The sequence below is a fragment of the Ciconia boyciana genome, chromosome 1 (assembly GCF_034638445.1).
Source record: "Ciconia boyciana chromosome 1, ASM3463844v1, whole genome shotgun sequence".
In the NCBI taxonomy this organism is placed as follows: domain Eukaryota; kingdom Metazoa; phylum Chordata; class Aves; order Ciconiiformes; family Ciconiidae; genus Ciconia; species Ciconia boyciana.
Genome location: NC_132934.1, coordinates 88,841,635 through 88,855,043, shown reverse-complemented (window position 1 = coordinate 88,855,043; position 13,409 = coordinate 88,841,635). Strand labels below are relative to the sequence as shown.

The window sequence follows — 13,409 nt, the reverse complement described above, 5'->3', positions numbered from 1 at the left end:
CCGCGCAGCATCCCCCGCGTGACTTGGGGGAGGGGCGGGGAGGTGCGCCACGAGGGAAGAAGGCGGTGCGCCTCGCCACGTGGTGCGGGGCGGCCAATCGCGCGTTCCTTTGCCTAGCGCTCTTCTGCCTGCTCGCGCGGGCGGCAGGAAGCAGCACGGGGCGGGGCGGGCGTAAAGCTTTACCCGGAACTGGGTGCGGGGACGCTGGCTCGCGCGGGGCGCTTCCGGCGTGGGCCGTGGCGCATGCGCGTGGAGCCGGCATCAGCTGATCTAGCGCCGCCTCTGCCTCTGGAGGGAGGAGGGCTTCGGGTGTGCCGGCGCTGGCCGCAGGTGAGGCATCTCGTCCCCCTCTCCCCCAGCCCTGCTCCGCTCCTTTCGCTCTCTCCTCTCCCCAGGCGCGCCTGGCGGCTGCCCTCCCCTCTGCCCGGTGGGTCGCGGCGTGGAGGAGGCGGGGGTTGTCTCTCCCCTGTCGGCCGTTGCCTGTCCGGGAGGGGTGGCGGTCTCTCCGCGGAGCCGCCCTCTGAGGGGGCGCGCGCGGCCCCCAACGGCCGCCCCTGTCTCGCGGAGCGCTCCGGGGGGGGTGGGGGTGGGGGCGGCAGGACCCGCAAAACGCCCTGCGAAGCGGGTGTCTCCTTGGCGGCGGCCAGGTCCCCTGGGCGGCCGACCTTCACCTCCCGCCCCGCCTGCCCAGGCAGGGAGGTGAAGGGCAGAAGGCTGTACTGTGAACGGAGGCCGAGCCTGCCGCCTGTTCGTTTCCGACTGAAGCGAGTAACGTGCAGCGCTGCGTGTGTTGTCCGTCCGGAGCCGTTCCGCAGCGGGAGAGCCCGCTGACGGCGGCCGTGCTCTTCCTGGTCTTCCTGTGGTTTCTCAGGGAGAAAAGGTCTGAAAAGCAAAGCAGCCCCTGAGTAGGATTTCACACGTAGCAGCCCCACTAAGAAACCTGCTGAGCACTCTCAAAGATGCCCAACAAGGTATCCCAGGGATATACCAGAATCCATTATAAAGAGGAGCGGTGATAGTGGCTGGGTGACTGCGCCGGGTCACCCCACCATCTTGGGTGGGTGGAACTGAATCTTTCTGTGCTTTGACTGTAGCCCTGCAGTGAGCGAGCAGCAAGGTTATGGAACAGGAACGCTGCTACTGGCTTCTGACTGCAACTCTTCCTTGGTAAAAGGGCCCACCTGTTGTTTTGCTGTTGAAAATACTGATGGCAAATCAAATGTGCTTCCTATTCCTGTAGCCAGTGACAAAACCCTGGGTTAGATGAGGTGTTCCAAACATCACACTTAGAATTCACTTAAAGGCAAGAAAGAAATTTTACGTGACTGGGTTCTGGATGATATTGTACATGTTACAGATAGCTGTGACTTCAGAGTATATGACACATAGGTATCAAGATCTATCCATTCAATGCAGTTGTCCAAAGTGATTTCTTCCTAAGATTTTACTAGCTTCCGTCAGAGAATTTGCACTCTGGCTGGGAATAAAAGCAATTTGGTGATAGTTTTATTCATTGTAATGCAACACTTCAGCAAAGTACACTGGCTATTTGATCTAGCATGGTATTTCAAATGCTAATACCACTTGATGAAGTGGAGAGGGGGTGGAAAAAGAGGAAGACCTGCTGGCAGCCTGCTAAAGGTGGTTTATCAGCCCACCTGTTTGTAGCACTTCAGCCAGAACGTGCCAAGTGTAGGTCGTCATTTGCAAGTGAAGGTTTGAATAACTGAGGCAGATCCTCAATATATTGTAAGTGTATTTATGCTGACTTTGGCACTCTGCAGATATGCAGCAGCTGAATGTTTGGCTTCTCTATACAGTACTTTTAAAGGCTTTTTCAATGAGCAGCAAGCATAAATACTTAATAGTATCTACATTTTATTATTTTCTACTTAAGAATATGTGAAGTGAGATCAGTGTCTACAGGTCTTTGAATTACCAAAAATATTGCAGATTATTTTTGCTGTGCTTGTCAGTTTATTATTTCAAGTCTTCTTGAAAACAGTTTTACTCTTTTATGCGGGGGAAAAAAACTAGTCTTAATTCTATAATTGGGGACAAAGCATGGCATTGAAAAAATGATAAACTGCTATGGACATCAGCTTGAGAGGATGGGGAAGGAGAAATTAAGACAATGCTGGAAAATGACTGCTGGCATCAGCTGATTGTTCAAATGACGGTTGAAGTCTTGTGTTGCAATAGTAACACAAGATCTCTGTTTCCTGTAAATGCAGCCTTTCCATTTTCCAAATCAAGAGCTATTTTCTACAGATAGCGCTAATATTAGGGTTCAGCCATGAAAGATTAGTACTGCTTGCTTAATTTTTATACAGCATTAGCTTAAATTTGGCTTTTATTTTGGTCTGAGTATATATTAACTGTATTATACATCATTAATCCAGACTTACAAAGTCTGCAGGCTTCAGTGTGCTTCTGTTGTCTAAATTTTTTCCCACTATGACTTTGTGCATTTATCTTCCAGACATGCATGGGTACTGGTATTACACATTGTCATCCAAAGCTGCTATAGATGAGCAGATTAGTAGATTATTCCCCTGGAGACACATTTAGGGGCACTCCGCTTCACCTCTTGTGTTTTTATACCACAATACTGTCTCTTTGAGTTCTTGAGCTGTGAAAATTCTTACCGACGTTTTTTGTCGTCCTTTTAAATTGCTTTTTTTGTGAACTAAAGCTGTGTTCCTAATTGGACATACCTGGCCTTTTAAAAAGAGTAAAAGGATTGCAGGATAACCTAGTTGATATCTTCGGTTACTCTGGCGTTGACCAAAAAATGTTGCATGCTATTGCTGGCCAAGTAATAGTCGCTCTTTTTCTTTCTCTCTCTATTTTTTTTAAAAACCCTACATTACCTGAAACTGAAATAAATTTTCTTTGCTCCATACTTGTATCATTGGTTACAAAGAAAAGTGGGGGATTTTAGACTTGGAAATAGTGAGGTATTGTTGAACAATGGTATCCACATGATTTTTTTAGAATGGAACTACACCAAGGAAAACAGACGATGTAGTCAACTGGAATATCGTGCTCGTTTGCTCTTACTCACTGTCTTAAAACACATGACTTCTTTAGCCTTCTAGCTGGCCAGAGAGAAATTGGGACCTACTCCAGCAGAGGAAGCGGAATGGATCTAAACTTTTCAAGCTTTCCTTCCTGTACAGATTAAGCCAGTAATCACCTAAAGGTCCAACATGCAAAACTGTCTTAGGCTGGATCTTCTGGTTGTCATTCTTGTACCTTCTTTTATGTTCTGAAAAGGTTTTTTTGTTCTTTTTGTTGTGTTCACTCCCTCCTCCCCTTTGAAAGTGGACAGTTAAGCTTATACTAAATTCTTGGGTTTGGTCATATCTCACGGCAATAAGTTCTACAGTCTCACAAATATTTTTGGTTTGGTTACTTTATTTCATCTATGTGTTTATTTCTCCTGTTTTTGTCAAATTCTCCAAAAGTTAGACATCTGCACTTCTTAGAAGGATTGACCATTTGCTGCTAACTTTTTAGACTTCCATATATTATATGGCTGCTATAACAAGCTTTGCCTTATAAGGTCTGTCTTTACTGAAATTATAAACTTACTCTGAAAACCAGGAAGATGTATATGGATAAATCCTGAAAGTCATAGTCTAACAGACTTTGTTACTATCAGTTAACCAAATGGCAGATGATCAGTTTTAGCTGCTGAATTTATTTTCTTGGTTCATCAGCTTGAATACGCCTCTGAGCTTGTGTAACAGTAAACTTCAGTGTCACTGCTCACTCTCTTCAGAAATAACTTGACAGTGATCTAATACATGTGTGGTGCCTGTTGACAGTTATTTAATTTTGTCATAGTTTACAGCATTTTGGAGAGTCCATTGTGGGTGTCAATGTTCAAATCAGAAGTAATCAGGAAGTACTGAAACTAGTGTGGGAAGCTGCCATCGTGGCCATGTTTTTATAGCACTGGGCTTTCTGCATTAGCTGTCTGACATCTGTTTAATCCTGAGAAGAATAGTTTTGAAGACCATTGCTACCACAGTGAGCCTAGACTCATCCTGCTAAACAGTTAAATAAACTAAAATGTCTGCCAAAAATAGACCCATTGCAAACGCTTAAGATAGAACTGGTGTTCCTAGAGGGTATCTCTGTAATGTGAAAGTCTTTGTCCTTCTTAATCCATTGAAGATCGCTCATATTGTAAGGATTCTTACGGCCAAGTTGAAATGTTGGTGTGTTTCAGCTGCGCAGTCTGTCCAACTAACTTTCTGCCAGATGGCATCCCAAGAAAAATGCCGAAATCTGCACTGTGAAGATGTAGTGTTCCCCTTGCTGTGTTCCATCTCTAGGATGCTATAAGCTGTGCTCGCTTACTGGAGTGGTTTGTTGTTTTTTAAGACTATGTAAAGGATAGGCGGTCTGAATGTCTGTGCTGTTGGTCTGCATTCTGTGCCCTAAGCATGAAGAGCAGTGGTTGGGATGGTCGAGGGTGATGAGGGATAGAGAGGTTATGGGAAAAGGTATTAGCTTTATAGAGAGAAAACTGTGCCTTTATTAGAATAGTTTATTATAGCTGGACAAAAGCTTTCAAGTATGCAAGTTTCCTTTAACGGCCTGAAGAATGACTTGACTGTTTTTTAATATTGTAGCAAAGAAACTGCATCTTCCAAGAAGTTCAGTTAGTAGGACAAACATTTGGTTATTCTCATTATTACACTATATCATTATTTTGTTTCTCACTATGAAAGTAATACCTTAAAAAGCAGCTTTTCAGACGGGAAACTAAAATTATATTTCTGGCTAAATGCAGGTAACATTGGTAAAGACTTCTAAAAAGGCAGTTCTATTGTGTGACTTTCCTCTAGATCCTTGAAATCTTGAGAGTTTTGCTATTGTGAGATAAATTTGCATTACCTTGTAGATATTCAGACAACCACCACAATATGTAGTTTAAACAATACTAAAATTTAATATGCTTGAGGGGCTCTGGCTATTCTAAAGAAGCTGTAAATACTTCAAGTAATTGAACATAAAATCTCTAAATGTGGCTTAACTTAAGTTGAGCTTGACTTTTCCTGTAATGGAAAACTTCATCTTTAATTTCCTTTTACTGGAATCCAATGCCAATATGTGCGTTGTGATTCCAACCAGGTGTTTCATTATACCAAAGTGCTATAAAAGAGTACTTCTATCTGCTAGGGGTATTAGATCTTTCTCAAAGACATTCGTGCAAACACGCTGTTCAAACTAGCTGTCAAATACCTCACATAATATACTGAAGATTCCATAATACCCCGACTTTAAAGACTGCTCTGAAAGTTAAGTGTAATGATGAAATGCTTATTCCAAACTTGTGCTTGGTATTTTAGCTATTACACTTAGTGACAAGGGGTTAGGCAGTGGTGAGGCTCGTAGAGGAGCCGATGTGTTTTAATGAGCCCAAATTACTAATATGTTTCTGCATGTAAAACTGAGCCTGACTTACAAATCTAGCAATAGTTGTTTTAGGAAATTGCACACCTTTTGTCTGTTAAGGTAAGAACCTTCAACTATTCAGAAATTACTCTACTGAACTGTGAAGTTTGCTGCTGTAATTGCTTACAGCTTTGCGTTCATCTCATTTTGATGTTTGTCATCTTAAAGGTTACAGCAACAAAAAGTATTTCAAGTAACAATGCCAAATGCACCTAAAACTAGAGTGACTTTTATTTAATAAAATCAAGGGTGGATTTTAGCTCTGCAGTAATGTTAGTGAGGTTAATGAAAATGTTGCTTACCTAGAGGAAATGACTGAGCATTGCGCTAAGCAGATGGGTGCAGAACTTTTCAGCCCTAGCAGCTAGATGACAGGATCAGGACAAGAAAAGAAGGCCACTGTGGGACAAAGAAATGAATATTGTATTAGTATTCTGTGTTATGGCTTGGATTTCAGTTGCATTAGATTTTTCTTTTGTGTGAAAGTCTATCGAGCCAAAGAAAGGGCAGGATGTGTAGCAGGCTGAAAGGAATGTCAAATTTTTCCCAGTAGGAAACTTGTGAAGCAGTGTAGCAAGTAAGAAGTAAGGGGAGGCTCATCCATTTCCACCTCTGGAGCTCCTCTGGAGAAGCCTTCTGGGCTGAGAGGAAAGAATCAGTGTAGAAAACCATATTATGGAAAACTCTGTAGCATACAGCCAGTCAGCTGATGAAGATTATTTTTCACATAGACAATGTGGCTTTCTCTAGCAATAGGAGTATTTTAATTGATAAAACTAGGATCTTTATCAATTCTAGATATAGCATAACTGTGTTTGAAGTCAGAAGGCCAGTTATCTACTGAGCTGATGAAATCTTCAGTGGGTCAAAGCAGTTATGCAGTGAATGCCTTGCTGGCCTTTCTATCTAGATTTATTGCTGCTGCTAACTTCTTGGTCATGTTCAAACACAACTTTTTTTTCTAGTCCTGTTCTGGGCTAACTGGAGGATTCTCAAGTTTCTGAATAAAAGTTTGGATGCTTGAATAACAGTTTGTGGTGGTGGTACTTCTTGCATGGACAGACTTCACATCTTTGTGGTAGGGGAGAGTCCCTTATGCTGTATATATGTATTAAATATTTATATTTTTTATATATTTAGCTTGTGTGCAAGGCATGATGTTTGCTTGAAGTATCAATCTTGTATGTATTGGCATACCCACAGGTAAGTCCCTATCTGTTTTTGAGGAAGAAGGCAGTAGGAGCTTGTGATGGGCTTCATGAATTGCCATGTTGCACAGTCTCCCTTTGTAGCCCTTGTGTACTGTGCTGACAGTGGCAGCATAATTCTATTTCCTATCTTTTTTCTTGAATACACCTGGATTTACCTGTATGTGTGCTGGTAGCAAGCCTCATGTGAGAGGAAGGGGCTTTATAGTACCCAAGAAACAAGTTGCGTGAAAGATGAATTGTCTTGTATGGTTGCAGATGGTTCCACAGTATGTAGCTGAGCATCACTTAAGCAGATTCCTGACCTATCGAGAGCAGAGGTGGCCTCAAAGTGCCCTGTGGCAACTGGAATTTTATGAATAATTAAATGGAAGAATGTCTGTATCGTTGAGTTTAAGAAACAATGATAATTCTAACTCTAAGCTTATGGCAAGAACGTTGGTACAGTTAGTTTCCTGATGTCTGTGTGAAGAGAAGACTAAGTCACATCGTTGTGTTGAGCACAGGAGGCAACTGCTGCCTGGTTTCCTTAGAGTGCAGATGATACAAAGTTGGAAGGTGTTTGATACAGCAGAGGGCTGTGCTGCCGTACAGAGGGACCTCGACAGACTGGAAAAATAGGCTGACAGGAATCTCATGAAGTTTGACAAAGGGAAATGCCAAGTCCTGCACCTGGGGAGGAATAACCCCATGCACTGCTACAGGCTGGGGACTGGCTGGCTGTAAAGTGGCTTTGCAGAAAAGGACTAGAGGTCCTGGTGGACACCACGTTGAACATGAGCTGGCAAGGTGTCCTTGTGGCAAAGGCGGCCAGCGCTATCCTGGACTGCATTAGGAGGAACGCTGCCAGCAGGTTCAGGGAGGTGGTTTTTCCCCTCAATTAAGCTCTGGGGGAACTACATTTGGAGTGCTGTGTCTGATTCTGGGTTCTCCAGTAGAAGGAAGACATGGACTTAATGGAGTGGGTCCAGAAAGGGGCCACAAAGACCATTAAAGGTTTGGAGCATCTTTCATATGAGGAAAGGCTGAGAGAGTTGGGATTATATAGCCTTGGGAAGAGAAGGCTCAGAGAATCTTATTGTAAAGTATATAAATACCTAGTGCGAGGGAGCAAAGAAGATGGAGCCAGACTCTTCTCAGCGCTATCTGCTGAAATAACAACAAGCAGTGGGCACAAACTGAAATACAGGGGAATTCCCTTTCAATGTAAGAAAACACATTTTACTGTAAGGGTGACTGCACGCTGGAACAGATTGCCTAGAGAGTTGTGTGGTCTCCATTCTTGGAGGTAATCGAAACCCAGCTGGACACGGCCCTGATCAGCCTGCTCTCGCTTGCTGTGAGCAGGAGGTTGGAACCAGATGATCTCCAGAGGTGCCTTCCAACCTCAGTGATTCTGTTGTTTGGTGAGAAAGCTGGAGTAATTTTCCCTGCTGTATTATAGTAAAATTAAAACTCTGCATAGTATGAAGGAGCAGATTTCCTAAGAATACTATTTGGCTTCCCTTCCAAGTGACCTGTGTTAGAGTTCTGGGCATGCTGTTTCTTCTGGGACAATATCCCAGATTCTAGATGCAGAAATGCTGCTGAACTTCTGTATTTGTCTAGTAGCTTCGGCACTGTATTTTTTTAATACTTCCTCTTAAAAATGTCAGCTGTTGGAAGGGGAAGTATTAAGTGTCCAAGTTACAGGAAATCTATGGCAGTGATTATCCTGTTATTTATGAGGCCTTTGCAACACATCCTCATACAGCTGGACACCGGGACTTATGCACTGTACCAAATTCTGCTCAGGTGAACACAGTAAATGTTGGCAGTCTTGATTCTAAAGCGTGACTCAAATGCAATGCTAAGCTAATTGTCCAGTGTGGGCTGTGATCTTCACCATCCTGAAACATCTAGTTTTTTACTAAGAAGAGGAGGAGGGATTTTCTTTGGAAAATTTATTTGGCTACATTTTATTCTGTATGCCTATTAAGTTTTCCTGGATATTGAATGTAAGGGCTTATATTTTCTGACTCCATTTTTCTACCCTAGGAAGTCAAAACACATTAGTCTGTTTCAGATATGGTAAAATCTATGACCTTAGTTGAAAGTTACTCCAGCAGAATGAATCTTAGCACTGGTGACTTATTAATGTGATGCTGCTACTTCTGAATTGCTGGTCTTGGGCTATTTACTACAATTTTGGTTGGCGTTTTTAAGCTTTTGTGCCAATTTGATGTGTGGCTAATCCTAGAACTTATAAAGATAGTCTTGAGAAGTTGTGAAGATTGCAGGGAACTCTTAAACTCATGCAGCTTCTTGAGGGAGAGCCCGCATAGCTGCTTGTCTTTTGTACAATGTACAGGACAATGTCAGTGACTGTCAATCTTCGACAGCAGATTCTAGCAGCTGTCACTCAAGGTGGCACATCGGTCTGCTCTGTGAAGGTGTTGGTTGTTGTGCAGTTGCATCAATGCTTCTGCTCACTAGGGGAAGGGGTTCTTCTATTAGCAGCAGTAAGCCCCACAAGACTTGCTATTTTGACAAGAATCAATACCTGTTCTACATACTCAAGCAATTAGGATTGCTGTGTCTTCAGTGCCTCCCTGTGCAGTTTGTTGTTAAATGGTTGTTCTGTTAGCTCTTCCAGAGCAGAGCACATGCTGACATGGATATATTACATAGGAGGACTGGTAGATAAATGGATTCCAGCAGAAAGCAGGCATATCTCTCAAGGATTTTTATGTAGTAGTATGTACCACTTGGGACATTGGGATTATTGGCTTTGTAGGAGGTCCTTAATGTGAATGCTGAATGCTGGTTTTAATTTCTTATGCTCAGTCCTGTGCAGTAAGGAGGGCACAGATGGGAGTTCAGCTGGGCTGTAGGTAGCTTGATTTGCTATTGCTGCATTGCTCGGTGCTGGTGGGAGAGAGAGAGACTGATGACTCATCAAGTCAGGTGGTTATGCCTCTGCTGTGTGTCAGAAATTTCTTTCCCCTCTGCAGCAGGCTTTCTCATCCCTCTGTGTAGGGGCACTGGAAGGACAGTTATTTTCTAAGTGGTGGTGCATAACTGCTGAATTCTGGCTTTGCTTCATTGGGCCTGTGGATTTTTGTTACTCCCTGTTTCTGCAAAATAAGGTAAGAATCTGTGTTTATATGATGAAATAGTAATGGATTTTCATCCTTGCTGTAAGAAGGCTCCTTCTAAAAATCTCACTGGCATCTTAATTTTGAAGAGATCTTTGTGGTAAGGCAGTTCATTGTGTAAATTCAGGGACTGATCAAATGTTTGAAGCAAAAACAAGGAACTGTAGTAGAAAACAGGTTTCTCTGGCATTCTAAGTGGGATAGTTACATTTTTGGGGCTACTCTGTAGCCCAGTTACTACGCTGGGGAGAAATCCAGGTAGAAAACTCAGGTCATTGGCCCTTGATTAATTATGGCTATAAAATTACTTTAATAAATCAACTTTCAATCAGAGATGGTTCTGCAGCAAGTAATATTTTCATTTCTGGCACTGTTAGGCAGAATATGACCATGTTAGAGCTTAAGAGCATGCTTAAAAATCAATTGTTGAACTGCTTAAGACAAGGAAGATTCCTGTTTCTTAGTTGTAAAGGATACAAGATGTATCTTTGCTCATAAAGAAATTAAAGTTAAGCTAGTACCCTGTGTAGGTGTGCTAGTGGGCTTTGTAGGAATGGATGGCATGTAGTGCCTAATACCCTGTGTTGGCGAGAGGCCTACGAAAGGCTGTAGGAACTTGGTAGATTTCTAAAATGGCTAGCTACCATGGCTTCTGTGGTAAGTACATACTGTCTGCACACACATGATGTTATGTTTAGCAAATTCTGATGTGCTTTAGGGAATTTTGTTTTATCGGAGTACTAACAATGAAGACATTTAACAGTGCGGGTAGGTAAGGCAACGTTTCTGCCATCAAGGACTTTTCCATCTAAAATGAAAATCTGTAATGCTAATACGCAAGCACAAGACAACTATGCAGAGACCAATAACAGCTTTTTTTTTCTTAATTTGTATTCAGTGTTAAAAGATGTGTAACCCCTTTAAAAAAGAGGTCGACTTGGCTGGGTGAGCACTGGGTTTTTAGACTGTGTGTACTTTGTTTGGAGGTGTATAGGAGATGGAACAGAGAAAGGTGAGGAGAAATTCACCACATTTTTATACTTGGAATATTTAATAGATGCATGTTTAAAAGCAATTGGTGCAGATGCTAAAGACCAGGACAAAGACAGGTTTATTGGTGTGTTGCTAGGTAGTCTACCAGAGGAATCCCATTCCCTTCTAGTTGGCCTGGCTGGTAAGTGGGGAGGGAAGGTGCCTGTAGGAAGAGAGAGGGAGCAGAGCAACCACAGGAACAAGAGAGGCAGGTGCTGTGTGTCAGGATGCTGTTTTAACTACAGAATGACTGTTCTGAGGTTGTTCTTTGTGTCCCTAAAAGATAAACAGTCACTTCAAGTGGCAGTCAGCTGACCTACAGGTTTTGGATATGAAGAAAAGTTAATTTAAATTGAAACTGGCCAGCTTTCTTCCTGCTTTTCCTTACCTTTGTAAATTGACTCTTTCATATGGGAGCCTGTACTGTCTAATTGCCAAACAGCATCACTAATTCACTTATGATAATTTGGTTTAGCTCTTTCTTTATTGTGCTTCTATAGAAGATTTTAGTAGTAGGACTTTAGAGATTGTTCTGTATCATGGTATGTTGAAGTAAATATTTTGGGTGGATTTATAAGACCAGCTGCTTTTTTCAGTATGAACAGTAGTTGTGTTTGAGTTTTGCAATGTTTTTAATTGTTAAAAGCAAAAAAAGATGAGGTAGTTATGTTAGTCTGATCAGAACCAGCTGCTCAGGAACTGCAGATTGCTTTGCAAGGACCTCCCCTCTGCCCTTTGTCAGAGGAGACTTTTGAGAAATAAGCAGTGAAATTAAAATTGTCTTCTGGGCCTAAGCAACAGGCAGCTTAAAGGATAAACTATCATTATGGAGAGTAGAGGGATCTAACAGATGTCTGACTTAGCCTTTGAGCTTGAGAACAGTTAGCCATTCCACTCTAGGCTGGTGGTGACTGAGTCATGATCAACTGTTGGGGTGGCTGTTGTGAAATAAATCAATGGTAGCCATGTTACACAATCCATTCCAGTGAGACATGGAGCCTGGAAGAAGCTATTCCTTCAGGATGAATAGGAGTTCAGAATCACTGGAGATCCTTTTCTTACAGAGCAGAGCCACTGATTTAAAACATTTAGATTGGTCAAGAGGCTGAGGGGCAGAGGATTTGTAGTATAGTATTAAAAAGCTGGAAAACAGTCATAAGATTTTAAGAATAGCAGATGTCAAATACCTACTGCTCCTGAAGAACAGGCAGAAAAGCATCCTTTAATGATGGTGGAAGGAGTGACAATGTAGTTGTCTTCCTCATTGTACGTGGGGGCAGGTTTTCAAGCCTGAGTGTGCCTCTCTATTTGCTGCCTTGCAGATGATGCCAGGTTAGGTTAAGCTTCTCACAAGGACTGTGAGTGTCAGCAGATGCCTCACATGGTTCATGTCACTGAATTATGGGCTCTTCTGAGTAGGCCCTGTTGATATGCGGGGCTGCCACACCGCACCTTTCATCAGCGCTATATCAAAAATGTGTCAATACAGTAGAAATGGGTAGTTGCCTTACGGTTCTTTAACACTGATCAGTTTCCAAGGTAACGCAAAGCATGATAAGGGCTGACAAAGCAAAACCATTAAATACTCTTATCGGCACCAGAAGCAGGACAGCCCAACTGTCAATTACAGAACAAATGTGGATTGAGGAGGTCTGTTTCTAAAACAGCTTTTCCTGTGCCAGTTGTTTAGATTCTCTAAACAGTTACTGGTAAGAGATGTCAGTGTTTAACTGTTGCAAGTTAGTTTTTTTGGCCATTGTTCAGCATAATTCTTCTATAATGCTCCATGGGTTTCACTGAGAGCAAGACTGCATAATACCTAGCTGCAAGGCATATAGAGAGGACTCCCATGTTTGCGTGCTGGTGCTTGTGAAAATGTTTGTTTCTTCCTCAGAACACTCTGATTCAGCAGCTTGAGATAGCAAAACCAGAATTTTCACAATTAATATTTCTAGTATTGCCTTTTAGAGACTGGTGGCAGTACAGAAGCCCCAGAAAATTCCCTGGCTCACTCAGAATCATGGAAAACTCCATGTTTTGAAGGAGGCTAGATGAGATGTGGAAGACAGAAGAGATTCTCCCTTGTTTAAATATCCTGTTATTTGGCTTGAAAATAGTCCAGCCGTGTTACGGCATTTTTGGAGTGTAACTATTTCACTCAGTGGTGTTTTGGGGAGCATGTTATGGAGTGATGTTCCACCCCTGTGGTTCTGCAACAGGGGATGTTAGTTCTTTTGTTTGTTTAAGAGAGTTACTTTGTAACTTTTTATAGCTTTAAAATCAATGTGGTTAAGGTGGTTGAGGCTATGAGAGTTCAGAATTCTCCAGTTCAGAATTCTTTCTAACTGGAAACAAGGAGAGAGCAGAGGGGAGGAAGAGGAGGAACTTATTACGTGTGTGTATTCTTCAGAACTGACTCTTTTCTTTTTTCCTTCTGTACAGTTGCACAGGCAAAATGGACTTCTCCAAGCTACCCAAAATCCGTGATGAGGACAGAGAGGCTTTTGTTGGCTATGTCCATGGAGTCTCGGGACCTGGTAGGTATTATTTTGTAAAGGAA

At 42.5% G+C, this 13,409-nt stretch overlaps 1 protein-coding gene across 2 annotated transcripts in view; it reads left to right on the top strand.

The window, feature by feature from the left end:
• Window positions 1-187: 187 nt before the first annotated feature.
• Window positions 188-13,409, top strand: part of ATP6V1A (ATPase H+ transporting V1 subunit A) — a 31,744-nt gene continuing 18,522 nt past the window's right edge. Inside the window, exons 1-2 of one of the 2 annotated variants that reach the window (XM_072880890.1) lie at window positions 188-330; window positions 13,292-13,386. In XM_072880890.1, the coding sequence (XP_072736991.1) occupies window positions 13,305-13,386 (82 nt within the window). In that variant the 5' untranslated portion in view covers window positions 188-330; window positions 13,292-13,304. Of the gene's footprint in view, window positions 331-9,669; window positions 9,809-13,291; window positions 13,387-13,409 lie in introns of those variants that run through there. The other variant, XM_072880900.1, reaches the window with a different exon arrangement.